We start from the raw sequence: 27,521 nt of genomic DNA on the forward strand, positions 1-27,521 counted from the left end.
TAGCTTTTTTAGCTTGCACGATTTTGTTTATGGTTTATAATATAGATAAAGAATGTCACTCAACATGTAAATGTTGGCATATGCCTTTAATTTGCAGCAAATTACCGTAGAGTTTCACGAATCCCCAGCTTTTGACGTCGATGGCCAAAGTTACATTAAAAGTTTTCCACTTTCATGAATTGATAAATCTACTTGTTTTGCAACAAAGTAAATTATAAATAATATTTTATTGTTTGCATTTAGATTCGTTTTTCATCTGCTCTCCACAAATAATAATTAAAATGTTGGCATTTGCTTTTAACTTGCAGCAGACTACCGTAGAGTTACACGAATTCCCAGCTTTTAACGTCGATGGCCAAAGTTACGTTAAAAGTTTTCCACTTTCATGAATTGATAAATCTACTTGTTTTGCAACAAAGTAAATTATAGGGATGCATCGATAGGATTTTTTGGGCCGATACCGATTTAAACAGACAACTTCTGGCGATACCGATGCCGATACCGATATTAAACACTTGTATACAATACTATACAGTTGGTCTATTAGCTAGTTTATTTCTGCATCAAATTATTTTTACTGAACATGGATTGGATCTAATTAACATTCAACTGACCAACATAATAAGAGAGGCACAAGTTAAGCTAAAACAAATCTAATAAGACAGCATGACAACCTTCAAAGGTGTTTTTTGCTATTCAACATTTATTTTATTAACAACATTAACTTATTTTTACATATAATGGATTTCTTAATGCAGTTTATTAATAAACAAACGATATCGGCCTTTCTCGTGCCGATGGTTTAAATTCACCAAAAATCGGCCAATAAATATCGGCGGCCGATACATCGGTGCATCACTAGTAAATTATTAATTGCATTTTATTGTTTGCATTTAGATTAGTTTTTCCTCTGCTCTCCACGAATAATAATAAAAATGTTGGCATCTGCTTTTAACTTGCGGCAAATTACCGTAGAGTTTCACAAATCCCCAGCTTTTGACGTCGATGGCCAAAGTTAAGTTTAAAGTTTTCCACTTTCATGAATTGATAAATCTACTTGTTTTGCAACAAAGTAAATTATTAATAATATTTTATTGTTTGCATTTAGATTAGTTTTTCATCTGCTCTCCACAAATAATAATTAAAATGTTGGCATCTGCTTTTAACTTGCGGCAAATTACCGTAGAGTTTCACGAATTCCCAGCTTTTGACGTCGATGCCCAAAGTTACGTTAAAAGTTTTCCACTTTCATGAATTGATAAATCTACTTGTTTTGCAACAAAGTAAATTATTAATAATATTTTATTGTTTGCATTTAGTTTAGTTTTTCATCTGCTCACCACAAATAATAACAAAAATGTTGGCATCTGCTTTTAACTTGCGGCAACTTACCGTAGAGTTTCACAAATCCCCAGCTTTTGACATCGATGGCCAAAGTTTCGTTAAAATTTTTCCACTTTCATGAACTTATAAATGTACTTGTTTTGCAACAAAGTAAATAATTAATTATATTTTATTGTTTGCATTTAGTTTAGTTTTTCATCTGCTCTCCACGAATAATAATAAAAATGTTGGCATCTGCTTTTAACTTGCGGCAAATTACCGTAGAGTTTCACAAATCCCCAGCTTTTGACGTCGATGACCAAAGTTAAGTTTAAAGTTTTCCACTTTCATGAATTGATAAATCTACTTGTTTTGCAACAAAGTAAATTATTAATAATATTTTATTGTTTGCATTTAGATTAGTTTTTCATCTGCTCTCCACAAATAATAATTAAAATGTTGGCATCTGCTTTTAACTTGCGGCAAATTACCGTAGAGTTTCACAAATCCCCAGCCTTTGACGTCGATGGCCAAAGTTAAGTTTAAAGTTTTCCACTTTCATGAATTGATAAATCTACTTGTTTTGCAACAAAGTAAATTATTAATAATATTTTATTGTTTGCATTTAGATTAGTTTTTCATCTGCTCTCCACAAATAATAATTAAAATGTTGGCATCTGCTTTTAACTTGCGGCAAATTACCGTAGAGTTTCACGAATTCCCAGCTTTTGACGTCGATGCCCAAAGTTACGTTAAAAGTTTTCCACTTTCATGAATTGATAAATCTACTTGTTTTGCAACAAAGTAAATTATTAATAATATTTTATTGTTTGCATTTAGATTAGTTTTTCATCTGCTCTCCACAAATAATAATTAAAATGTTGGCATCTGCTTTTAACTTGCGGCAAATTACCGTAGAGTTTCACAAATCCCCAGCTTTTGACGTCGATGGCCAAAGTTAAGTTTAAAGTTTTCCACTTTCATGAATTGATAAATCTACTTGTTTTGCAACAAAGTAAATTATTAATAATATTTTATTGTTTGCATTTAGATTAGTTTTTCATCTGCTCTCCACAAATAATAATTAAAATGTTGGCATCTGCTTTTAACTTGCGGCAAATTACCGTAGAGTTTCACGAATTCCCAGCTTTTGACGTCGATGCCCAAAGTTACGTTAAAAGTTTTCCACTTTCATGAATTGATAAATCTACTTGTTTTGCAACAAAGTAAATTATTAATAATATTTTATTGTTTGCATTTAGTTTAGTTTTTCATCTGCTCACCACAAATAATAACAAAAATGTTGGCATCTGCTTTTAACTTGCGGCAACTTACCGTAGAGTTTCACAAATCCCCAGCTTTTGACATCGATGGCCAAAGTTTCGTTAAAATTTTTCCACTTTCATGAACTTATAAATGTACTTGTTTTGCAACAAAGTAAATAATTAATTATATTTTATTGTTTGCATTTAGTTTAGTTTTTCATCTGCTCTCCACGAATAATAATAAAAATGTTGGCATCTGCTTTTAACTTGCGGCAAATTACCGTAGAGTTTCACAAATCCCCAGCTTTTGACGTCGATGACCAAAGTTAAGTTTAAAGTTTTCCACTTTCATGAATTGATAAATCTACTTGTTTTGCAACAAAGTAAATTATTAATAATATTTTATTGTTTGCATTTAGATTAGTTTTTCATCTGCTCTCCACAAATAATAATTAAAATGTTGGCATCTGCTTTTAACTTGCGGCAAATTACCGTAGAGTTTCACAAATCCCCAGCCTTTGACGTCGATGGCCAAAGTTAAGTTTAAAGTTTTCCACTTTCATGAATTGATAAATCTACTTGTTTTGCAACAAAGTAAATTATTAATAATATTTTATTGTTTGCATTTAGATTAGTTTTTCATCTGCTCTCCACAAATAATAATTAAAATGTTGGCATCTGCTTTTAACTTGCGGCAAATTACCGTAGAGTTTCACGAATTCCCAGCTTTTGACGTCGATGCCCAAAGTTACGTTAAAAGTTTTCCACTTTCATGAATTGATAAATCTACTTGTTTTGCAACAAAGTAAATTATTAATAATATTTTATTGTTTGCATTTAGATTAGTTTTTCATCTGCTCTCCACAAATAATAATTAAAATGTTGGCATCTGCTTTTAACTTGCGGCAAATTACCGTAGAGTTTCACAAATCCCCAGCTTTTGACGTCGATGGCCAAAGTTAAGTTTAAAGTTTTCCACTTTCATGAACTTATAAATGTACTTGTTTTGCAACAAAGTAAATAATTAATTATATTTTATTGTTTGCATTTAGATTAGTTTTTCCTCTGCTCTCCACGAATCATAACAAACCAACCAGTTACAGTAAAAGCCGCTCTCGATATTGGCACGAGCGTATTAAAAACCAATATCTGTCTTGGACTGATTTGTGGTGTGTAATAGGTCGGTGCATTAGCTGTGTTGTGAAGTGAAGCTGATCGGCCGTATTGTTCAGATTTATCTGGTCTCCTGTTCACAAACAATAGCGGCTTTGAGTGTTAAAACTCTGAGTAAAAGAAGAGATTTGGAGTATAATCCTCCGCAGGCTCGCATTGAAATAGAGTCTCCAAGACACACACGGACTTCTGAGGGAATCCTTAAAGTTTCCAAGGTGACCGTTATTCTGGTGTTAAGGATTACGGCGAAGGATTCAGAGTTTAAACCGTGTCTGATTCGGAGTCTATCAGATGGCCCTCACTCTCAGGAGGTGTTATCTGGAGGTGTGGTGAACTGTAGAGTTTTGGACAGGTCTGCCGTGATTTCGTGCTCCGTGCCAGATGTCCTTTTCAAAGAGGGTCTTTGTGCTGTGTTACTAATTTTACCCTCCGGAATATTTTACCCAACTGCCAAACGGGACAGCCGTAAAAGCCAGTGCACTGTGAAGTCTTTTCCCTGCGGTTCAGCGGGACCGAGGTGCGTCTATGTGTGTGTATTCCTAAGTGCACTGGCAGGATTGCTGTTATTTTTCCTCTGGAGTGTTAATAGACACACCTAGTTCTGTGTGGTGTGTTTTTTCTGCTTAATAAGGGCTCGTATTGGGGTAAGACGAACCGGAAGTCATCAATTTTTACCCTTTTAGTGCCCTTTCTTGGAATTGCATGCTAATGCAATAATAATTATTTTACCTTAGCAACTGCATGGCAACAGTTTGGCCGTCCCTCCGAAACACTTCACTAACATTGAAGCTTAGCAGGAAGTCATCGTTTCATTCATTTCTTTTATATTTTCACTGAATGTCTGACAGAGAGTCGAGTGTGTGTGGAGTGTATTTGTTTTTGCACTACATTTAATGGCCCAGATTAAATTACAGCTAATGTCTCTCTCTCTCTCTCTCTCTCTCTCTCTCTCTCTCTCTCTCTCTCTCTCTCTCTCTCTCTCTCTCTCTCTCTTTTCCTTTCCCTCATCTCTCTCTCTTTCTGCATATGACAGGGTTCTTTTTATCACAGATTGGATTAGATTGTGTGACATGTGACTGGTGCTGATGTGATTGTATCTGGAGTTTCTAATTTGATGTTTTTATGTCTAATTGGTGGAAACAACATTACAAATCCACAACATGACAGATGACAGTTAACCGATGAAAGATTTTATAAAACATCAGAAAAATCTTCTAGAAGAGACCTACGGAATTATTTTTTTTAAATAGTCACTTAATAAATTCAGTAAAATGCTTTATTGTATAGATATAATTTTCATATTATTAACTGCTTAATTTATAGATATACATTTTATATTTTGAAATGTACAATTATTATAGATTTACGTTTAGTATTATTTAGGGTTCTATCTTACACTTGGGCTGAGCAAAAAATAGATTTTTTCGATTAATCATTTTTTACAATATGGTCGATTCAAAATCGATTCTCAAAGAGCAGATCGATTATTTCTTTCATATTTATTTACGCAAACATTGAACATAAGATTAACGTTAATAATTACTAGTCTTCTTCACTAGATATCACCCTCTTTTTTGCCTAGCGCAATGATACCAAGGAGCGAGAGGCGAGCCTGTCATTCATTCATTCATTCAGTACTTAAAACGGCAGTTTCAGATGCTTCACCAACGTTGATGCCACCTTCACATAAAAAGTCAGAGGCATGAAAGCATTTTAGATTTCGCAAGCAAGACAACGACAATAGTGTTGCGGCTTTTAATATATTTTTATTAATTACCACTGCTGTTCACTGTTCTTTTTTATTAATATAGTATTTGGATTAAATCTTTATTCATTAAGTTGAATCGAGAATAAAGTATAAAACCAACCCGAGAACCGGATTCGAAAATTGAATCGAGAATCGAAATAGAATCAATTTGACAGCTTGTGAATCGAAATCGAATCGATCTGGAATATCTGAATCGATACCCAGCCCTATCTTACACCCGGCACAATGCAGCGCAATGCATGACGCAAGTGTCTTTTGCTAGTTTCCACCCTGCACAATTATCATTTTCACGTTTAGCGCCGCGTTGTTTGAATAGCAAATGCATTTGTGCCCCCTTCTGCGCCCATGGGCGTTCTGGTCTGAAAACGAGGTGTGTTCAGGGGCATTGTTGGCGCGTTGCTATTTTGAGGCAACTAAAATAGACTACGCCATTGACCAACAAAAACCTGCTCTAAAGTCTAAAGTCAATCGTGCAATATGTTTTTTTGTTATTTAAAGAGCGCATTAGTAATATGCGCCTATAAACGGGACAACAACACGGGTTTGCTTATCACACACATGAATGCGCAGCAGCACAAAAACGCTTTTAAATATAAAAGATTAAAGAAATGAATGTAAAAGATTATTATTGAGTCTCTTGGACATAAATGAGGACCAATTATGAGACTTTAGAAGGCGTAAAGAGCTGCTTCACCTGTAGACTGGTAAGTAAATAAATGCTTTGCTTTAAACAAATGTATCTGTTTTTAAATGCTACCTTACGGATTTATTGTATATGATGACTCTGTGGATATGGTGAGATGAGAAACATTTTTTTGTAATGCTTAAAAAAACTGACGCTGTCCAAGTGCTGAACCTTGCGGAGAGTCGTTTGTAAATTCTTTATCTCCTGTTTGTTACAAATAAAGTATTTTTACAGTACAAACTTTTAGCCATACATTTAAAGCAATTAAAAAGCCTGCTTTTTGACTAAAAGAAAACGGGTTTTAACGGTTTTAATGAAAAAATAACAATTTCAATACAAGTGAAAAACAACACAATTATTTAACATTAATCTTAAACTGGGGATCTTCTTCCTCCGCTTAGTTCCGTCATCTAAATAGGGATTAAACATAGCGCCAGCGCAACTGGCTTTTAAAGGGGATGAGAGCTGAGACTCTCATTGGTTTATTGCACGTTACGCCGAAAATACTCCCATTAATCATTAAAAAAACAGGACCAACCCTTTTCGACCATGCGCTCGGCGCACAAACCATTTTTCCCGTCATTAAATTAGCATAAGTGGATTCGGACACGCCCATTTAGACGTTGCGCTGTACGCTTTAGACAATGCGCTTAGATCGTTAAAATAGGGCCCTATACATATTTTTTTAAATGTTTCATTTTATTGATTTTAAATTTTTTAAAGTTATACATTGCATATTTTTTAATGTTTCATTTTATTTATTGATTTAAATTTTATCTTTTAAAATGTTTAATTCTTTTAGATTTCCTGGTTATCCAGACATGGCTTATCCTAGTCCCAGACTAAAATGCATGTTTGAGCTGCCTTAATTTAAAAACACCTTGTACAGACATATCTTAACATATATCAGTGCTCTTGTTTTGTCTCAAGATGCACACAAGTGTTGTTTTTTGTAAGTTTGATTGTAAAATTTAATTAAATGTCCTAATATAACTAAAGCCTAGTCCTGGATTAATCTAACTCTGGGAAACCAAACTATTATATAATATATTTGAATAAACCTGAACTAAAGTTCTTCTGTTATATTTGCAACAACAAACAGTAAACAACATGCTGCTTTTGTGGCCCGAATTTAACTTCCAGGAGACTTCCGCATTGAATCAATAACAACAGGTTGAGTAGGTAGTTTATTTCCTCAAATAGGAGAAAACATTTGCATGAAAATAGTTATCTTCTAGGTGGCGCACCCAATTTATAAAAAACTCAAGCAAAAAATAATTTACTAATTTTAAACTCTGTGTATGTTTTGATAATCATTCTGAATCTGATCTCTTACATAATTCCTTCACAAAAATTAATTTACCAAAAATCTTTGGTAAATGAAAAAATCTCTTTTTCATTTACCAAAGTGACCATTTCTAAAGCAGGACACATTTCAAAAAGTTTTCTTTCTCTGTTTAGGCAAAAAGAGAGATGTTCATGGTCAGGGTCTAGGACAGAGGCTATCAGCAAAGGTCTGTTCGTACGAGCACGAGACAGATACGGACCGTGTCTGGGCCGCAATAATTTGCGTCATTTACAGACTATTCACAAATTAAGGATAGAAAAGTGCCGAAATGGCTCTTGGCACGTGTCAACACGCATAAATTCTAACCTTCGTTTAAGCGGTCAATATGAATATTCCTATTAGCTACAGATTCTATTTAATTCTATTCTAGATTAGGGCTTGGTATCGATTCAGATGTTCCAGATCGATTCGACCTCGATCCTCGGTTCCAATTTTCGGTGACGTTTTTTATGCTCGATTCTCGACCGAACTCAATAAATACAGATTCAACACAAACACTATATTTATAAAAAAGAACAGTGAAGATAAGTTTATAAGGGTAATTAATCAAAAGAAATTAAGAACCACAAACCTGTATATTAAACTCTTTTATAGGGTACATTAAAACATAATCTCTAATTTTCAAATGTAAAACAATTATGTTAAATACAATACAATTTTGATGCAAGATGAAAAATGTATGCTGAAAAAAGTCAGAACAGTCTATAGAGAAGACTAGTAATTAGATAAACATTGATCTTACGTTCAATGTTTGCGGAAGTAAATAATAAAAAATAAATTTGTGGCCTTTGAGAATCGATTTTGAATCGACCACGTAAAAAAAAATTTGCCCAGCCCTATTTAGATTAAATTCTTATCCAGCTGCCAAATCTCTCAGCACAGTGTTGATCCAACAAGATATTTGTTTAAGCGGTCGGTTTAGTCGCTATGCAGACCGATAAACAAGCACAGACCGGAAGTTAACTTCGGCCCAGACGTGTAATTGCGCAACAGTATGTGAATAACAAAGTAGTCTGAGTGGTTGTTAAGTTTATCTGAGCGGCTGCTAAGTAATAAGATTCCCGTATCACAGAATCAAATTTATTATAAATTTCTTCTACATAAACTGTTTGCTTTTGAGTGTGTATGGCAAATCGTAAATGTACAGTCTTCAGATTTTAATGGTCAGGGTTTGACAGTCTGTGGTAGTTAATGCATGCATGACAGCGATACATGCGGAGGTAACGCAACCAGACGCACTCAAGAGTTTTAGCTTACATGTATGTTCACTGTTTGTCCTACCTGGTCGAGACCCCGCTGTTACGGGAATGTTTATACCGTGTAACACGATCAGCGTGGAAGCATTAGATAGGACGTATATCTATATGTGCGCAAACATATACACACGGTATTAGCAGAGAAAGTGAGCAGGAACCTTGTATCTGTAAGAGAGTAGAAGAGGTCAGAGGTCACGCTTAGGAGCATGGGGTGGTTGTACGTTTCAGGTGAGTGTACAGACAACTCATAGACATCACAGCACACAGAGAGTGCTTATAATGTCAGTCTGTGAGAGATGGGATAAAGACTTTAGTGTGAACAGGGGAATAAGAGAGAGAGGAGAAGGAGAGAGAGAGAAAGAGAGAAATGGAGGGGTGAGAGAGATACCTGTACAAGTAAAGAAAGAGAGGATAGAGAGAGAGAGGTTCAACTGTGGTGAGTTCTTTGCGTGATATGAGATCTGCATCTCACAGTCTATGACATGGACGCTCTATTTTTGGGAGCTGAAGCACGACTGCTGACCTCTAGATCCACTCCAGCACCTGCTCATACACACACTGACATTCAAAGTAACACACACATCACAAAGTTTGTGAGGTTTTCAGCACTGAACTGAGAATAGACTTCATGCCGAACATCATGAACAGGTCTCACTGCATCCGCTTGTTAGAGAAAGTGTTAACAGAGGTATAAACTGACAGTGATATCTATGGACTTTGAGGTAATAAGATAACCAAGGTAGTTGATTTTTTGTTGTATTTTATTTGTTGTTTGATTCCATTTCTAAATTATGAAAATATATAAAATGCATTGCGCATAAGACAGCACCGTGGTTAATGCTCAACATATAGCGTCAGAAAGCAAGCATGTATAGCAGAATTCTATTAGCGATACTAATAACGTGTTCTAGTCCTCCTGGGTTGTTTGTATTTAAGAGTCGGTAAGTCGTGTTTACGATGTCAGGTGCGTTCTATTCACAATTCGCAGATGAGCGCATGATGGCGGTCTACTTTTAATGAATTTAAACAAATACAGCAAGGTTTGTTAACTCTACTTACATAAAAAAAGAACAAAAAATGTGCATCAACTGTGTTTTTCTTTTTGTGTTTTTACATTAAGGCACTTAAAAGAAGCTTTTATCCAAAGCAAAAAAAGATAATAAAGCGATTTGGCATATGAAGGCAATAATACAAGAAGTGCTAATACCAAGTTACTAGTTTTCACATTTCGAAAACAATACCTGTTCATAAATCATAAATCTTCATACATTTTAATTAATTTATTAAGTCACTGTATACTGTAACATTTCATATTTATTGATATATATCAATGTATTATATTTTGTGCAGACATCTTAATTCCGACCATCGACAAAGTTAGTCCGACCATCGACGAAGTTAGTCTGACCATCGACGAAGTTAGTCTGACTATCGGCGAAGTTAATCACACCATCGACAAAGTTAGTCTGACCATCTGTGAAGTTAGTCTGACCATCGACGGAGTTAGGTCGACCATATTGACAAAGTTAGGCCGACCATCGCCGAAGTTATGCCGACCATCAACGAAGTAACGCCGACCATGAACGAAGTTAGGCCGACCATCGACAAAGTTAGTCCGACCATCGACGAAGTAAGGCCGACCATCAACGAAGTTAGGCCGACCATCGACGAAGTTAGTCTGACCATCGGCGAAGATTGTCCGACCATCGATGAAGTTAGGCCGACCCCCGACGAAGTTAGTCTGACCATCGGCAAAGTTAAACACACCATCGGCGAAGTTAGTCTGACCATCAACGGAGTTAGGCCGACCATCGGCGAAGTTAGGCCAACCATCGGCAAAGTTAGGCCGACCATCGGTGAAGTTAGGCCGACCATCGACGGGGTAAAGCCGACCATCGACGAAGTTAGGCTGACATTGACGAAGTTAGTCCGACCATTGATGAAGTTAGGCCGACCATTGAAGAAGTTAGTCTGACCATCAGAAAAGTTAAACACACCATCTGCGAAGTAAGTCCGACCATCGACGAAGTAAGGCTGACCATCTTGACGAAGTTAGGCCGACCATCAGCAAAGTTAGGCCGACCATCGATGGAGTAAAGCCGACCATCGACGAAGTTAGGCCGACATCGACGAAGTTAGGCCGACCATCGACGGAGTTAGGCCGACCATCTTGACGAAGTTAGGCCAACCATCAGCAAAGTTATGCCGACCATCGACGAAGTTAGTCTGACCATTGGCAAAGTTAAACACACCATCGGCAAAGTTAGTCTGACCATCGACGGAGTTAGGCCGACCATCGGCGAAGTTAGGCCGACCATCGGCGCAGTTAGGCCAACCATCGGCGAAGTTAGGCCGACCATCGGTGAAGTTAGGCCGACCATCGACAGGGTAAAGCCGACCATCGACGAAGTTAGGCTGACATCGACGAAGTTAGTCCGACCATCGATGAAGTTAGTCCGACCATCGACAAAGTTAGGCCGACCATTGACGAAGTAAGTCTGACCATCAGCAAAGTTAAACACACCATCGGCGAAGTTAGTCCGACCATCGACAGAGTTAGACCGACCATCTTGACGAAGTTAGGTCGACCATCGATGGAGTAAAGCCGACCATCGACGAAGTTAGGCCGACATCGACGAAGTTAGTCCGACCATCGACGAAGTTAGTCCGACCATCGACAAAGTTAGTCCGACCATCGACGAAGTTTGTCTGACCATCGGCAAAGTTAGTCACACCATCGACGAAGTAAGTCCGACCATCGACGAAGTTAGGCCGACCATTGACGAAGTAAGTCTGACCATCAGCAAAGTTAAACACACGATCGGCGAAGTTAGTCCGACCATCGACGGAGTTAGGCCGACCATCTTGACGAAGTTAGGCCGACCATCAGCAAAGTTAGGCCGACCATCGACGAAGTTAGGCCGACCATCGACGAAGTTAGGCCGACATCGACGAAGTTAGGCCGACCATCGATGAAGTTAGTCTGACCATCGACAAAGTTAGTCCGACCATCAGCGAAGATAGTCCGACCATCGACGGAGTTAGTCTGACCATCGGCAAAGTTAGTCACACCATCGACGAAGTAAGTCCGACCATCGACGAAGTTAGGCCGACCATCGACGAAGTAAGGCTGACCATCGCCGAGGTTAGGCCGACCATCGACGAAGTTAGGCCGACCATATTGACGAAGTTAGGCCGACCATCGACGGAGTTAGGCCGACCATCGACGAAGTAAGGCCGACCATCGAGGAAGTTAGTCTGACCATCGACGAAGTTAGGCCGACCATATTGACGAAGTTAGGCCGGCCACCGACGAAGTTAGGCCGACCACCAACGAAGTTAGTCCGACCATTGGCAAAGATAGTCCGACCATCGGCGAAGTTATTCCGACCATCGGCGGAGTTAGTCCGATAATTGGAGAATCTAAACTGAGCATTGAGAATGCAACTAAGATTATTCAGTAAATCATCTTTATTATGTTTACATCACTTTGTATCCTGCCTACTGTTTTTCCCTTCATCTCTGTGTCTGCCTCATGGTTGATTTAAAGTATCTGCCTTACAACAGAAATTTAGTGATTTCATAATATACTGACAGGGAGAGAGATCTAGTGAAACTGGACTCTAATTGGATCTAAAAGATCTGCGAGCCATATCTATAGTTAGATCTACAGTAATAGATGTGATGTCATCATGTGGTCTAGTTGTGTTTTCTCTCGTTGACCCTCTGCTTGGCTTTCATTCATTCTTTCTCTTCTAATTGGCACCTCGTTAGTGAATTCTTAATTGGAGTGACCCAGGTGGCAGTGGAGCCTCGTTAGTGTGTGTGTGTGTGTGTGTGTGTGTGTGTGTGTGTGTGTGTTTGTGCGTGTGTGCTTGTCTTTGTTTAAGCAGCATAAATGTGAAGCGGCCTGCATGACCTGCTGATTATCTTCCATTCACCCATGTTGAACCCTAACACATTCCCTCTCTCACACACACACACAAACACGCACATACATGTATCGCATCTGCACAAAGACGCACACACTCTCTTTCCTGCTTGAAGAGTCTCGATGGCTTCAGTTTAATAGAACTAACAATAACCATTTTATACAGCTAACAATAAATTGTTGTCACTGTGAATTAAATGTCACAGAATTGAGCTAACACCCAAAGTGACAGCGCATTGTTTATGGTCAAAATGAACATGAATTGACACGAAAAAGTAACAGGTCACCAGCAGACTTTCAACAATTTTATACCAAAACACACAGCTGCCACTGTTGGAGTTGTTTATTCAAACCACAAAAGCACATTTAAAAGATTTATACCACAAGTCATAAAATCACATTTTTGATCAATTTTGATTTAGTATGCATGCAACAGTATTGTATGCATTGTATACATTTCTCCAGTATTTACCTGTGCAAAGATAACTGCATACTAGAACAGTAGTATAAGTATGAGTAGTATGCCATTCCACACTAGTTATTTAAAATGTTGTTTTGAATGTTTATAAATTGTTACTGGTTACTTACCGGTGCATTGTGATTGTCTGATAGTATGTGACCACCATGTAGATGAGCTCAAACAGGTGTGAGGTCACCGAGACTCTTTAGGTCTTTACATTGACCTCTGATCTCTGCAAACCCGGACCATTGAGTAAAACATTCACAGGTGTTCATTCACAGTATAAGAATTTGGCCAAAATAATAGAAAGCAGCATAGTTATGCTTGAAGTAGCAAGCTTGTTTACGATGTCTTATGAAGGTTTGGAAACAATGAAGCAAATGTCTGAGCAGCTACTGTTTATGCTTTTATTAGTTGAAGGGCTATTTGGGTGACCACGGCATTAGAAAGCTTTGTGTGTGTTGTACGAACAGCTGAAGGTCTATTTTGGCTGCCGATTTTTACACCTCCACATTTGGACAATCAACACCTCACGCTATAGCACGCGCACACGACATAACGCCAGTGACAACACGCTCACCTTTCTTAATAGCATCCAAACACACACCAAAAGCTGACAAACGCTCCTTTAACAGAATAACACAGGCCTTCTGTCAGCTGTGAAAACAGAAGAAAACATTTGGAAGATGGATTTTATAGAGTGAGCCATGAAACAGATGGAAGGGATTGCGGGGTGTTAGTTTGGGTGATGTTGGTGCTGATGCGTCAGTCTGTTGGCTTTAGTTGGGAATGTGTGTTTGCTAATTTAATACATTTAAGTTATCACTTGGCCACTACATAGCGATACATTGTAGCTCTGTTACGTTATTGTCAAAAGTAGTTTTTTATGACATGAGCCTGGTGTCCATTAAAGATTTGCACAGAACATTTTAAAGTTAAATTAAAGTTACATTTAAAAAAACAAATGTATGTAGGTTTACGTATATCGCAGCCACATTATTTTTAATCGAAGGAAATGAAGACGTGTTATCCAAGCATTAATGCCAAAGAAAGCCCCTTATTTTTGTGAGTGGCCATGTACGGGGTGTTTCTGGGAGATTATAGTACACGATTTTGAATGTAAAAAGAATGATCATGTGACTTTTACGCACGTCAAGTGACCTGTAAATGCAAAAAAAAAAAACTGTTTCCAGTGCAGTTTTGCGATATATTAGTTTTTCGAATTGCCTGGAATATCACCTAATGCAAGCCTAATTTTTTTGCGTAAATATGTGAGTTTTTGTGAAATTGACATATTTCTATTGGGCATGTGTTCAATTCACAATTTCAATTTGTGCGATTTGAAGCCTATGAAGCGCAATTTTAATTTGTGGGATTTGTAGCCTATGGAGCCCAATTTTTAATTTGCACGATTTGAAGACTATGGAGCGCAATATTAATTTGTGCGATTTGAAGCCTATGGAGGGCAATTTTAACTTGTGTGATTTGAAGAATATGGAGCGCAATTTTAATTTTCACGATTTAAAGCCTATGGAGCGCAATTTTAATTTGCGCGATGATTTGAAGTCTATGGAGCACAATTTTAATTTGAGCGATTTGAAGCATATGGAACGCAATTTAATTTGTGCGTTCTGAAGCCTATGGAGCGCAATTATAATTTCACGATTTGAAGCCTATGGAGGGCAATTTTAATTTGCGCGATGATTTGAAGTCTATGGAGCACAATTTTAATTTGAGCGATTTGAAGCATATGGAACGCAATTTAATTTGTGCGTTCTGAAGCCTATGGAGCGCAATTATAATTTCACGATTTGAAGCCTATGGAGGGCAATTTTAATTTGCGCGATGATTTGAAGTCTATGGAGCACAATTTTAATTTGAGCGATTTGAAGCATATGGAACGCAATTTAATTTGTGCGTTCTGAAGCATATGGAGCGCAATTTTAATTTGCACGATTTGAAGCCTATGGAGCGCAATTTTAATTTGCGCGATGATTTGAAGTCTATGGAGCACAATTTTAATTTGAGCGATTTGAAGCATATGGAACGCAATTTAATTTGTGCGTTCTGAAGCCTATGGAGCGCAATTTTAATTTGCATGATTTGAAGCCTATGGAGCGCAATTATAATTTCACGATTTGAAGCCTATGGAGGGCAATTTTAATTTGCATGATTTGAAGCCTATGAAGCGCAATTTTAATTTGCGCGATTTGAACCCTACTGAGCGCAATTTTACTTTGGGTGATTTGAAGCCTACCGAGTGCAATTTTAATTTGCGTGATTTAAAGCCTATGCAGCGCAATTTTAATTTGCGCGATTTAAAGCCTATAGAGCGTAATTTTAATTTGCGCGATTTGAACCCTACGGAGCACAATTTTTATTTGCATGATTTGAAACCTATAAAGCACAATTTTTTATTTTTAAAATGTTTATTTTAATAAGTGCGATTTGAAGCCTATGGAGCGCAATTTTATTTTGTGCGATGTGAGGCCTATGGAAAAGCAGCTATGTAGTAGGAGTAAAAATTTTAGGTGACATCAGCCGAAACGTCAGAAGCAAATCTGCTTAAAGGGATACTTCACCGATTTAGCATTCAGCTTTGTATCTGTAGAAACCCGGCAGTATTACTGAATGACCATGTTTCCCTCGCTCATTTCCCCCTGAGAGGAGAGATATCTGCATTTTGGTTCTGCAAAAAAGTCCTCCGATGATGCAAAAATCGTCATATTACATCATCGGAGGACTTTTTTGCAGAACCAAAATGCAGATATCTCTCCTCTCAGGGGGAAATGAGTGAGGGAAACATGGTCATTCAGTAATACTGCCGGGTTTCTACAGATACAAAGCTGAATGCTAAATTGGTAAAGTATCCCTTTAATACATGTTTATTTTGATAAAAGATTACCATTGTTTCTTTAGAATAATGTGGACCATCAACGCATTCAGAACAAACCAGAAACTATTATTATATTATATTAAAAAATGTAAACTAAATACAACTTAATTTGGGTATAAGCTTAAAAGCATCTGTGTTTCAGACATAATGACTGTTCCAGAAGTTACTTGTACTTCTAAGGTGGCTGAAAACAATTAAGTTGATTGATGGGCTCGAAACGATGCCTGAAGATATGCACATTTCATTCAGTTCAGAAATTTGCAGATTCAAATAGTTAAACCAACATCAAATGCTTTATTTTGCCCACCGTATGTGGGCAAGGTCGAAGTTTTTAGACGACACTTTTGTCTGGTGTTTTCCGAGCAGCTTTTGTTTTGATCCGGCCTCGCTTCAGCTGAGTTTAAAAAAGGTTAAAGGTCAACCTAGTACAAATTGGAGTAGGGGTCGAAGGTCAACGCTTAAATACGACCTCCATCACATTTCGCTATTAGTGTGTGTGTTTCACAGGCTTACTGGTCGAGCGATTATATACGGAGAATGAGAGCGTTATACTTTTGACTTTTCTTTGACTTCTTTGTTTTTGAAGTCTTAGGATCACTCGTCACTATACAGCCTTGTTTTACTCGATTTTACTATTGACTAAATCTTAATAAAATAATTGATTATCAGATGATTGTTGGGCGAATAGTGTAGCTCACTACTGTTTGAAATGTTTATGGTTGCACCATGTATACAGTCTCACATACTGTTTTAGAAAATAGTATGCACTATGTAGTGTATATTGCATAGAGTAAACCGTGTGCAGTTGCATTCAAACTATAGCGTGTGCTTGGCAGAAAAAGCAAAGGGAGGGCTTGGTGAAAAGACAGACAGGGGGTGGAGCCTTATCAAAGGGGCGGAGTTTGGTCCGGCTAAACAGAGACTACTGTGTGTAAGGTTGTGATTAATCCCCTCCCCTCTGTTTCTCTCTCTCTCTCTCTCTCTCTCTCTCTCTCTCTCTCTCTCTCTCTCTCTCTCTCTCTCTCTCTCTCTCTCTCTTAGTGGGCTGTCGGTGTAAAGCGGTGATTGAGGCTGTTGTGGGGTGTGCTATTTCTCACATTCAGTACATTACACAAGTGTGTGTCGAGGAGACAGTCGAGGGATTTACTCATTGCCTGGTGTGCAAACACACACTGAAGATGAATCTCCTGAGGACCAGCATTCACTGGATTTGCGTGATTGGACTTCTGGGACTCGTACAGGAGAACCTGGGTAAGTGTCAACCAACAAAACAGAAACGGACTGACTGTGTGGGTCACTTCTGTTAACTTTGTTCTCCTGAAATATAAACATTCACATGCGAATATATACATTGAAGCAGGTCGCAGGATGTGAAATTCATCTGTACTCTGTGTCAGTGTTTATATAACACACAAATGGACTGTGTTATAGTCAGACTGCGGCTGTGTTTAAATTTCTCTATACTAAGGGATGATTTATTTTGCACAGAAGTTGCTTAAGAGACTTAATGGAGTCGAAATGTGAAATTTGTCTCAGATGTTTCTCCTAAAAATCTTAATAGGAGGAATTAAGATAAACAACTGTTGACATGCAGATTTATATTGAGATTTCTGAACTGAATATTGAGATATATTAAGAAGTGAAATGTGCAGATTTTGTTATGTTGGTAAATCTAAGCGCACTTTGAGATGTTCTTCTAAAACTTCTCTCAGGAGGAAAATCTGACTTTAGCAAACTCTCCATTGCTGTCTAGGAGAAACAGTTGAGTTTTTCATGGTGTTATATATTGGGTGTTGCCATCAGACTTTTAAATAAACTCAGTGATGGTGTGCCAAATGGATGGCCAGGTGTTTCTCCGTGTGTGTTTGTGTCGTTGGGTTGGTTATATGTGTTTGTTGCGTGGTAAGTCGATGAGTCTCTCAGCTGTCCAACACTTGTTTAACACACAGTTGGAGGTCCAGCTTTGAAATCACTCAGTCTTTAATCTCTCACACACACATTTGCTTCACTGTGTTTGCATGCTTTGGACAGGCTTTCTTTTGTTTGTCGGAAACGTTTTGAATATTAATAACCACACCTTCTTGATTTGTGGATTTGTTTGATTTCAGATATGCTAATAACTATGTTGTGAAAAACAGATTTTCAGAATATCTGAATGTCAATGCGTTGTATAAAATATCACAGCTGCAAACAAATGATGCTAGATTTTGACTAACTTCAGTTTTCTGTGTATTTTTACCAACTGGTATCCTGGTGATTTTAGTGGATGTACTGGATGAAGACGTTACATTCACACAGATCTCTTACCAAAATAACCACAGGTTTAGTTTTGTTCATACTGTAAATTATGGGCAGGTGTGCGTTTAAATGTCAAATCTGTAAACAAAATCATTTGGTAACACTTTAGCATTGTGACCAATTCTCACTTGCCAATTATCATGTCTATTAGCATTCCTAAAAAAGGCTAAAAAATACCTAAAAAGGACACTTATTGTACCTGCTGTTGTTGATTGTATCTTAAAACGGTTTAAATCATTCGAATCACAAGAATCTTAGCTTTCCAAAGATGTGTGACATGTTTAGCTTTTTGTTTTTGAGTTGTTGTATTTATGATCCAGTCACATTAAAATTACGTACCTATAGTCACATAATTTTTTGATTCTTTTTCATGATACTGTCACGAATTTCCACGTTTTTTTCGTGATCGTATCACAAATTTCTGTTTATGTGTCATGGTCACGTATTGGTTACTCAACTGTTTTGACCTAATTTCTTACCATTTTCGCTTCGGTTTAGGGTTAGATTTACACAAAATGACATCCTTACCCAAACCCAACTCTAACCCTAACGCCTGGCGACAATGGTTTAAAAATCAGAAAATATAAAAAAATAAATCTGAAACAATCAGTATAAACCAATACTTAAAGTTGACATCCTAATGCAAACACCAAATCTAACCCTAAACCGAAGCGAAAATGGTTTGAAAATAGGAAAAAGCAGTTGAGTAACCAATACGTGACAATGACACATAAACAGAAATTCGTGATACGATCACGAAAAAACGTGGAAATTCGTGACAGTATCACGAAAAAGAATCACAAAATTATGTAACTATAGGTACGCAATTTCGTGAGACTGGGTAGATTTAATTAGGGTGACCATACGTGCCATTCTTCCCGTACACGTCCTGGCCAGGATTTCGGTGCGTCTTCCGGAAGTCGTATTTGTCGACCGCATACATCATAGAGGATTATTATTATTATTATTACAGAAAAGCATCCGTTACATTTTAAGGTAAGAATTAAATTACGATTGTCTTATGTTTTTACTGAATGGCGTATGCGGTCAACAAATACGACTTCCGGAAGACGCACCGAAATCCTGGCCAGGATGCGTCCGCGAAGAATGGCACGTATGGTCACCCTAATTTAATGAAGTTTTCTGTCAAATAATGCAATGTGCCTGCTGGAATTAAGGGAGATTAAGGGAGATAATATTGGCTGCTTATTAGTATAGGAAAGTGGGGCATTAGCGTTACTTACAAAGTAACGCTTTTTGGCTTTGGCTCTATCGTTAATTTTTTTTTACATTAGATTAATAATTTTTGTATTAATCTAAAAAGTTTGTTTGTGGGACCTACCGTTATCGTACAATTACACCAAAAATGACAGGAGTGTAAACGTTACAACTTACCCCATAGGTGGGGTTCATTTTAACAAACAAGTTTGTTGTAACACTTGCTGAAAAATTCTGTCTATATACTAAAAGTGGATATTGTTTATATATCTGTCTATAATAGATAGATATCCACACATTCATCCATCCATGATCCTTCAACAAACCATCCTTGTATTTTGCATCAATGCATATAAACAGATTTTTTCAAGGGGCTGCACAATGAAGACAAAAAAAATCATAATTGTGAGTTTTTCCCCAGATATTTATTAACAGTTTTCATTTTGATGAATAGTATTTAAATTGTTTTCATTTCCTTGCCTCCAAAACACTCTTTGTTCAATATCTTAACCAAAACACATCAAAACTTTAAAAAATTCACAGGAGATCTTCTGACAGTAAGAGAAAAAAAAAAAAAAAGTACAGATTGCTCGGCCCTGTAGAAATATGTAAAGTAGTCGTGTTACAATTAACCCCGTGTTAGTTTTGTGCCCCGCTCACCCCTACTTATGAAACACATATTAAAGCTTTATTCTGCATGACCATAGTCTACATCTCTTAATCCAACCTTACACTTTTGTAGTTAATAGTGAACGTGTGTTTCCTATACTGAATGTTCTTTAAGTATATTTGCTTTGTTTTCCAGTAAACATCCTTGGTAACACTTTAGTATAGGGAATTATGACTTTTGTCTCAGTAAACTCCCAATTTACTGCTAATTATTAGCTAATAAGATAGCTATTGTAGCCGTTAGGTTTAGGTATTGGATTGGGTTAAGGGATGTACAATATGGTCATGCAGAACAAGGCATTAATATGTCCTTTATAAGCACTAATAAACAGCCAATTTGTAAGCTAATAAGACATTAGTTAAAATTAAGAATTGGTCCCTATAGACGGTTTCAGCAGTAACAACATAAACAAGCGGCTGTCGTGGTCCGCACGTAACTTCCGGTAAACTCTGCTAAGAATAAATAACAACAAAGTTCTTTATACGTAGTTTATTTATATAACAAGCAAAAAAACAACACATACATTACCCAGGAAACCAAAACATTTGTTATTTCCGACGAGGCATTTGTTCAATAGATCAGTTTAGCAACTAGTCAGACCATTAAAACATGTATCGCGTCACCGCACCTGCGTCCGATGAAACCGTCAATACTAAAGTGTTACCAAATCCTCTAAACCAGTGCTTATCCAACCTTATTTCCTTGAGCCCCCCAACCCCAATATCTATACACCTGAAGGGCTGGTGGGGTGCTCAGATTGTAAATATTATGGATATGAAATTAAACATTTTACATAAGAGTTCTTTTTAATTACCTTATCTTGGCATTGCAAGCATGTGGTTTTTAAAACAACTATACAATATATATATATATATTTTGTATATTAAATTATTAGTGGAGCATTTTATGCATCTTTATTTGCATTTTTGCATTGGTTCTTTTCTTCACTCATTTATATTTATACAATCATTAATATTTAAAGCTGTTTTGTTTGGGTAAACATACTAAACTGTAATGTGCACTCTGATCCCCCTCCCAATGTAAGAAGGAGAGAGGGAGCGTTGCATTATTTTCAACTCTTCCCATCCCATAATAACCTTTAGACACAGTCCAGATCTTCATCTGACACCCAGACGCTGGGTGAACTCATCTAATCACCTCTGAGTCTCTGTCAGAGATCATATACCATCATTTCTGCTCATGCAATGCTTGTTGAATCTCAACCAACCTGCAACTGTTGTGTTTCTCACTGTTGCTCAATGTTTGTCTACAAAAACTTTTGAGTTTAACTGGACACCAGCATACTGTATATACTGGTATCGCTCTTGGTGAAATATACAGCTGTTTAGGATTTATCCGGTTTCTGGCTTGGCAAGGATGGTCATTTGCTGGTCTTGATTTACTATCATCTGGTGGGGTTGAGGTCAACCTGGTAGACCGTATTAATAGTTCTGGTTATGGGTGGTGGACCAAAAGGTTGCAGACTGGATTATTTGGCCCCTATTGGTTGATACCAAAAAGCATTGACAGCAAGCTGATTAAATATGTTTTTTGCAACCAACATGTATGTCAAATGTTGTATGTAATATCCAATGCTTAATTATTTTTGGACAGCCTAAGAAATATTGAGAGAGACAGACAGGAGTTATGAAAGCACCAGGTGAGTAAATAGTACAGACCACAGAGTTTCAGTTTTAGATGTTATGTGATGCTCCATTACTCTGGCTGTCTTCAGTCTTCAGTCACACCTCGCTGAAAGCACCAAACGTCTGAAGCGTTCGCTTCCTGTTTGGGTTGGAGAGACGGCACATCCCTCATAAGAGAGTAAAAGATCTTGTTACAATACCTCACTTCCCTGCATTTCACTGTATTCCTCATCTCTTTCCCTTAGAGGCTTTCACTCCAATAAGTAATAATGTTATATTTCTATGAGGTTTGTTTCATCACATCCTGTGGCTACCTGTTGGATATAAAATAGTTTAGTTTCACAGTAGTCACTTTCATTGGGGAGAGTACTGGGTTAAGTTGTGTGGGTTTTGTATTGTGAATGGTTCAGCTGTGGTCTGGTTATGGCTGGAGTCCAGAACGTTCTGATGGACAATCAGCAGATGCTGTTCCACTCGGAGATCTCTGTAATGTGGGAAAGCCATGAGAAATGAAGAGATTGAGGCTACATTTACACGACAACGATATAGTTTAAAAAAAATCCTTTTTTTTAACAATTTAACATGCCCAGAGCAAGCCACATTTACACAGATCCTCAAAAACTTCACGAGTCCACGTAGATCCGAAAATATGACAGCATATCTGTGTCAAAAAGAATACCCTCGCGCACGCAAAAATTGTTATTGCGAGAGCATAACAGATCTGCACGCGAGGAAACAAAAGATTGCGAGCTCATTTTAACCCTCACAGCACGTGCCAAATCATCCCCACATTCTCGCGCTGCATCCTCTCACCTGCTACTTTTGCTTGCGCGAATACATTTCCGGAAGCCGGTTGTGATTGGACAGTCGTACGGCTGCCATTTTGGGGTGAAAATGTCAACTGGATAACAGCAGAGATACACAGAATGACGACGAAAGAGAATTTAAAGTGTAATTAAAGAACGCAATGTTCAGCAACCCACTGCTCGCGTGCAGATTTGTTATGCTCTCGCAATAGCAATTTTACGCGTGGTCCGACATGAGCGTGTTTGGACACAGGTCGGGAATAATAATAGCGGCATTGGGTAATTTAAATGTAAGTTTTTTTGCCAAACAGACCCGAGACGACTCAAACTATCTTGCATGTGTTCATCAAGTCCTTTTCCAACACCATCTCTGTTTGTCAAGAGTGCTTGCGACATTGTGTGGCTGGCGGTAGGTTAATTTTTTTAATAAAAATATAAGATATTTGCATGTCTGCTTCGGGTAAAAAGTTATTAGGGTCCCAACACACATTTTTCTACAACTTGCTTACTTATTCATTTAGCTGATGCTTTTATCCAAAGCTATTTACAATTGCTATATAAGTCAGAGGTCGCACACCTCTGGAGCAACTATGGGTTAAGTGTCTTGCTCAGGGACACAATGGTGTGTCACAGTGGATCCGAATCCGGGTCTCCCACACCAAAGTGAGTGTCTTTTCCACCATACCCACTACAAAGCGAAAAAAACAAACAATCAAGATAGCGAAAGCTTCAATCAGTTTTGTTTAGACGGATATTAAGTGACCCTGGACTGCAAAACTAAGTACAGTCCCGTTTTTAAGCATACGCGAGGGTCCGCGTGATGCAAATTTTGTCACCAGAATAGTAGGCCCGCACTATTATCACAGTATTTTCGTTTTTTTTCCTTGGAAATGACAAGGCGCTTAAAAAACTTGCATCTTGAAACTCCAAGTTTGCGATTGCAGGACACCAAAACGGCATTGTCGTGTAAGAGAACAGCCAAAACGTATAAAACTTTCCAATGTACATAGCCTAGAGAAAACCAAGCAATAGAGATGGTTATTTATTGATTTTTTAAACCAAAGACAGCATTTCAGTTCCAAAGTATCGTAGAATAAAAGTAAACTTCAGTAATACACTAAATATTTTATAGGAATGCAAGTTTTTGGTTGTATTGTGCTTTAATGATAACTGGCTTTGCTATTAAAACAGCCTTCCCCTTTTTAGAAATTGTTTTGGATACTGAAACAGTAATTTAATTCTGGTTAACATTAATTTTAACAATTTGTATGTTTTTTGGCAATTTGGACAATTTTAGAAACATTGCCCATGTCTGACTCTATTAAAATGCTAATCTGCCCAGTTCCTTAAGATACAGAATGGTCCAAACTTAAGAGGGATGAAATGTTAAGCATATTTGTACTGGTTTTTGTTTCCCTCTTAGTGCGATCTGTGCGAGGTTGTGAGAGCTCTGAATGTTTTGAGATGTTGTGAGAGGTTCGAGTGTGTTTCTCCTCGGATCTGTGCGATGTTTTGAGAGGTTTGAATTTTTTGAGATGTTGTGAGAGGTTTGACTCCAAGTGTGTTTCTCGTCCAATCCGTGCGTTGCTGAGAGAGCTCAAAATGTTTTGAGATGTGAGAGGTCTGAGTATGTTTGTGTATGTATTCACTCCAGTGAATGAATAAGTCTTGAATAAGTGTCCGGTCTCTGTGTGATAACACACTTAATGGACTTTGAATGCTGCTCAGGTGTATGTGCATGAAGAGAGACAGTCTGGAGCCTGAACTTACATCATATATTAATGGCTCTTTAACGATAGGAAACAGCAGAACGACAAACAACACACTACATCTTTGTGTGTATATGTGTGTTGTCAGCTTCATGGAGCCGTGTGTTACTGTATTTTTAATGGTTTTCTAATGATGAGGCGCAACTGTTAGGTTCAAATAAAGATTAGCAATTCGCATTCAAATCTCTGGGCATTTTAGACCTTTGAACACTGAGAAGTTCAATCATTCAAACTATTCATTCCACATTTTGATGGCTGACATATAATCGGAAATGCACTCGGGTCTATCTCTGTAAAATGACTTCATTCAGGGATTTATCTAGGAACAGCTGTGATTGGTCCATCTGGTCAGCGGGTCATTGACAGAAACGGTTTGGCAAGATGAGAAATTCAAAAATCTTTTTTAAAAACTTAATCAGGTTTATTTCAATGCACATAGTGTATTTATGTTGAATTTTGCAATAAAAATTTACATTTTAACTATTTTATGAAAGTTAAGACTGAATGGACCTTAAACTGTCAAATGGTATAACCGCAAATTGCACCAAAGAATGAGAAATATTAAATATTTTATCCACGTTGATGGCATGTAAGCATAATCATAAAAAAATTTATATAATTTCATTAGTTATTTCTAAATATACATTTTAATTCTTTTTGTGTAATATTTGTCCAAACAGCTCTGTTTTCTTAATAATCTTTGACAAATGATGTAAAAATGTATGTAAAAAAATCATATTGCAATTAACTAGATTATTATATTTTATTCCACATTTTTTATGAATAGATTTATTTAAAAAATATTAGTTACACCAATTGACACTGATCGGTTACACCACATTGACATTTCCGCAATTATTCCCCAAATATTCTTTCAAAATTAAATAAAACCAGAAATTTTAGACTTGGTCCTCAAAAAAGAGAATGTTTGCAAGTAATCTGCAAATTTATTTTGAAATTTTAACCCTTTTACATTTAATTGATTGAAAATAATTCACGTCACGTCATTGACCCATCGATTCTCAAAAGAAATACATGCAATATATTTTTTTTATCATACAAAATTAATGAGAGTTGTTTAGTTTTGATTGATGGCAGAATAGTACGCACGCACTTTTTGTAATCGTGCATACTTTGTACGTGTAGGTCGTGCATGCATGTACAGGAGAAACTAGTATGTAGTCCACTAGATGCATTGCATTTTGTCACAATGCACATGCGTGGAGCGTATGTGTACACGTACGAGTCAAATAAACAATGCTTTTACTGTCAAAAGAAAATGCAGCATTTTTGTCAAATCAACATTTGCATGGTACTTTAACGTAAAAAATTAAGTTTAACAATTTTAACTTGTTTTTATAAGTTATTCACAGGTCAAAACGTAAAATAGTTGAAATTGACTTGCAGAACCATGTTGTTTTACCCAAATTTAACCCTTTTACATTTAATTGATTGAAAATAATTAACGTCACGTTATTGACCCATCTGTTCTCCAAAACAAACATGCAATACAATTTTTTTATTCATACAAGATTAATGGGAGTTGTTTAGTTGATCGCTGGCAGTCTTCTTATCTCTAAATTCACTGTTCGAATTGAGGGGAGTCTGGGATGGTCCAGGACCCAATGAACACTGTCTAAACTTCAAGAGTGACAGGAAGTACTTGCTAAGGTTTGCATATGGTGGTTTGTTCTTGATGACAGCTTCCTATTAAATAATATCCTATTTTATTCCCCAAATAAGAAATATCCAATATATCGTCTCACACACAGCACCGTACTGTGTCGTATCGTATTGCCCGATTCTTGCTGATACACACCCCTAGCATTTACATTTACACATTTGTCAGATGCTTTAATCCAAGATGACTTAGAGATAAACATTTCTATATATATATTAGGGCTGTCAAAATTAACGCATTAATAACGTGTTAACGCAAATTAATTTTAACAGCACTAATTTTATTAACGTGCGATTAACGCAACACGCAATTTCTGTTTGACCCACAGCTGGAGGAATTGAGACGCAGCTAGTGACCCGCGCTGTTTAGATGAGTCGGAGGTTTTCATAAAAATAAGAACATTAAGCTCTCGTCTAGCGAATCCAATGCTGTAAATGGTCAATAAACATTTAACATTATCTTTATCTGCACGTTTCCTGAGAGGTGTACCGTCCCAAGTCCATAGAAGCGTCTTCTTTCACTTTTTGGTTTCGTTTTTAAAGCATTCAGAACTTATAGAAAATAGACTGCAGGGCTTGCTTGATGTTAAAATAATTATTAAGAGAGATAAAGTTCTGATTAATGTTAAACGAGTTATTAAGAGTGACAAGACTCAAAAGCGATGTCTGACGCAGACGTCTGAAGTGCATGCACACAAACACGCGAGTGCACGACCCAGATATATAGACATCTTACACAAAATTACAGTTTTAAAAATATCTGTTTTGACAAGAATTCATGCAGTAATGACCTATAATCTGTTATATCTGAAGTGAATGTTGGGTTAACTGTTGAGGAAAAGTATTTGTGTAACATTATATTAAACCCTTCCATTTAGCCTACAGTATTCTAAAGCAGTTTGTCTCAATGTCAAAATTAAACAATAAAAGAAAAACATATTGATATTGTTTTTGCTTTGCGTAAACAGGTGTAGTTCTGTCATGCTTTTTCAGATTCCAACAATTGTTCCAATTGTTTTGAAGTTTTTTAATAGAGAATGTTAAAATATAAATAACAAATTTTTGGAAAATTTGCTCATCCCAACTCAATTTGCCAGCACAGGTCACAAATGATGCAGCAGCAAACAGAAATGGAGAAAGAACAAGGTCTTCTAAAGGGAAAATCATATATAAAACTATGGCTGATGGTTCTGTTGAAAATGTAAACAGGCTGTTGTAAACATACATTTGCATATAGCATATATATTGATTAAATCCATGTTGATTAGAGCATAAAAAACTTGAAAAGTGTTACATTTAGGTAAATTTAGAACAGATAAAAATATGCGA

The 27,521-nt window shown here is 37.1% G+C and overlaps 1 protein-coding gene across 2 annotated transcripts in view; it reads left to right on the forward strand.

The window, feature by feature from the left end:
* The window catches only part of bmpr1ba (bone morphogenetic protein receptor, type IBa), a 60,150-nt gene that overhangs the window by 9,394 nt on the left and 23,235 nt on the right, over positions 1 to 27,521 (forward strand). For both annotated transcript variants that reach the window (XM_055198323.2, XM_055198324.2), the window contains one exon: positions 17,147 to 17,356. In XM_055198323.2, coding sequence (XP_055054298.1) covers positions 17,284 to 17,356 — 73 coding nt within the window. In that variant the 5' untranslated portion in view covers positions 17,147 to 17,283. The remainder of the gene's footprint in view (positions 1 to 17,146; positions 17,357 to 27,521) is intronic.

Source organism: Misgurnus anguillicaudatus, chromosome 22 (assembly GCF_027580225.2).
Source record: "Misgurnus anguillicaudatus chromosome 22, ASM2758022v2, whole genome shotgun sequence".
NCBI classification, from domain to species: domain Eukaryota; kingdom Metazoa; phylum Chordata; class Actinopteri; order Cypriniformes; family Cobitidae; genus Misgurnus; species Misgurnus anguillicaudatus.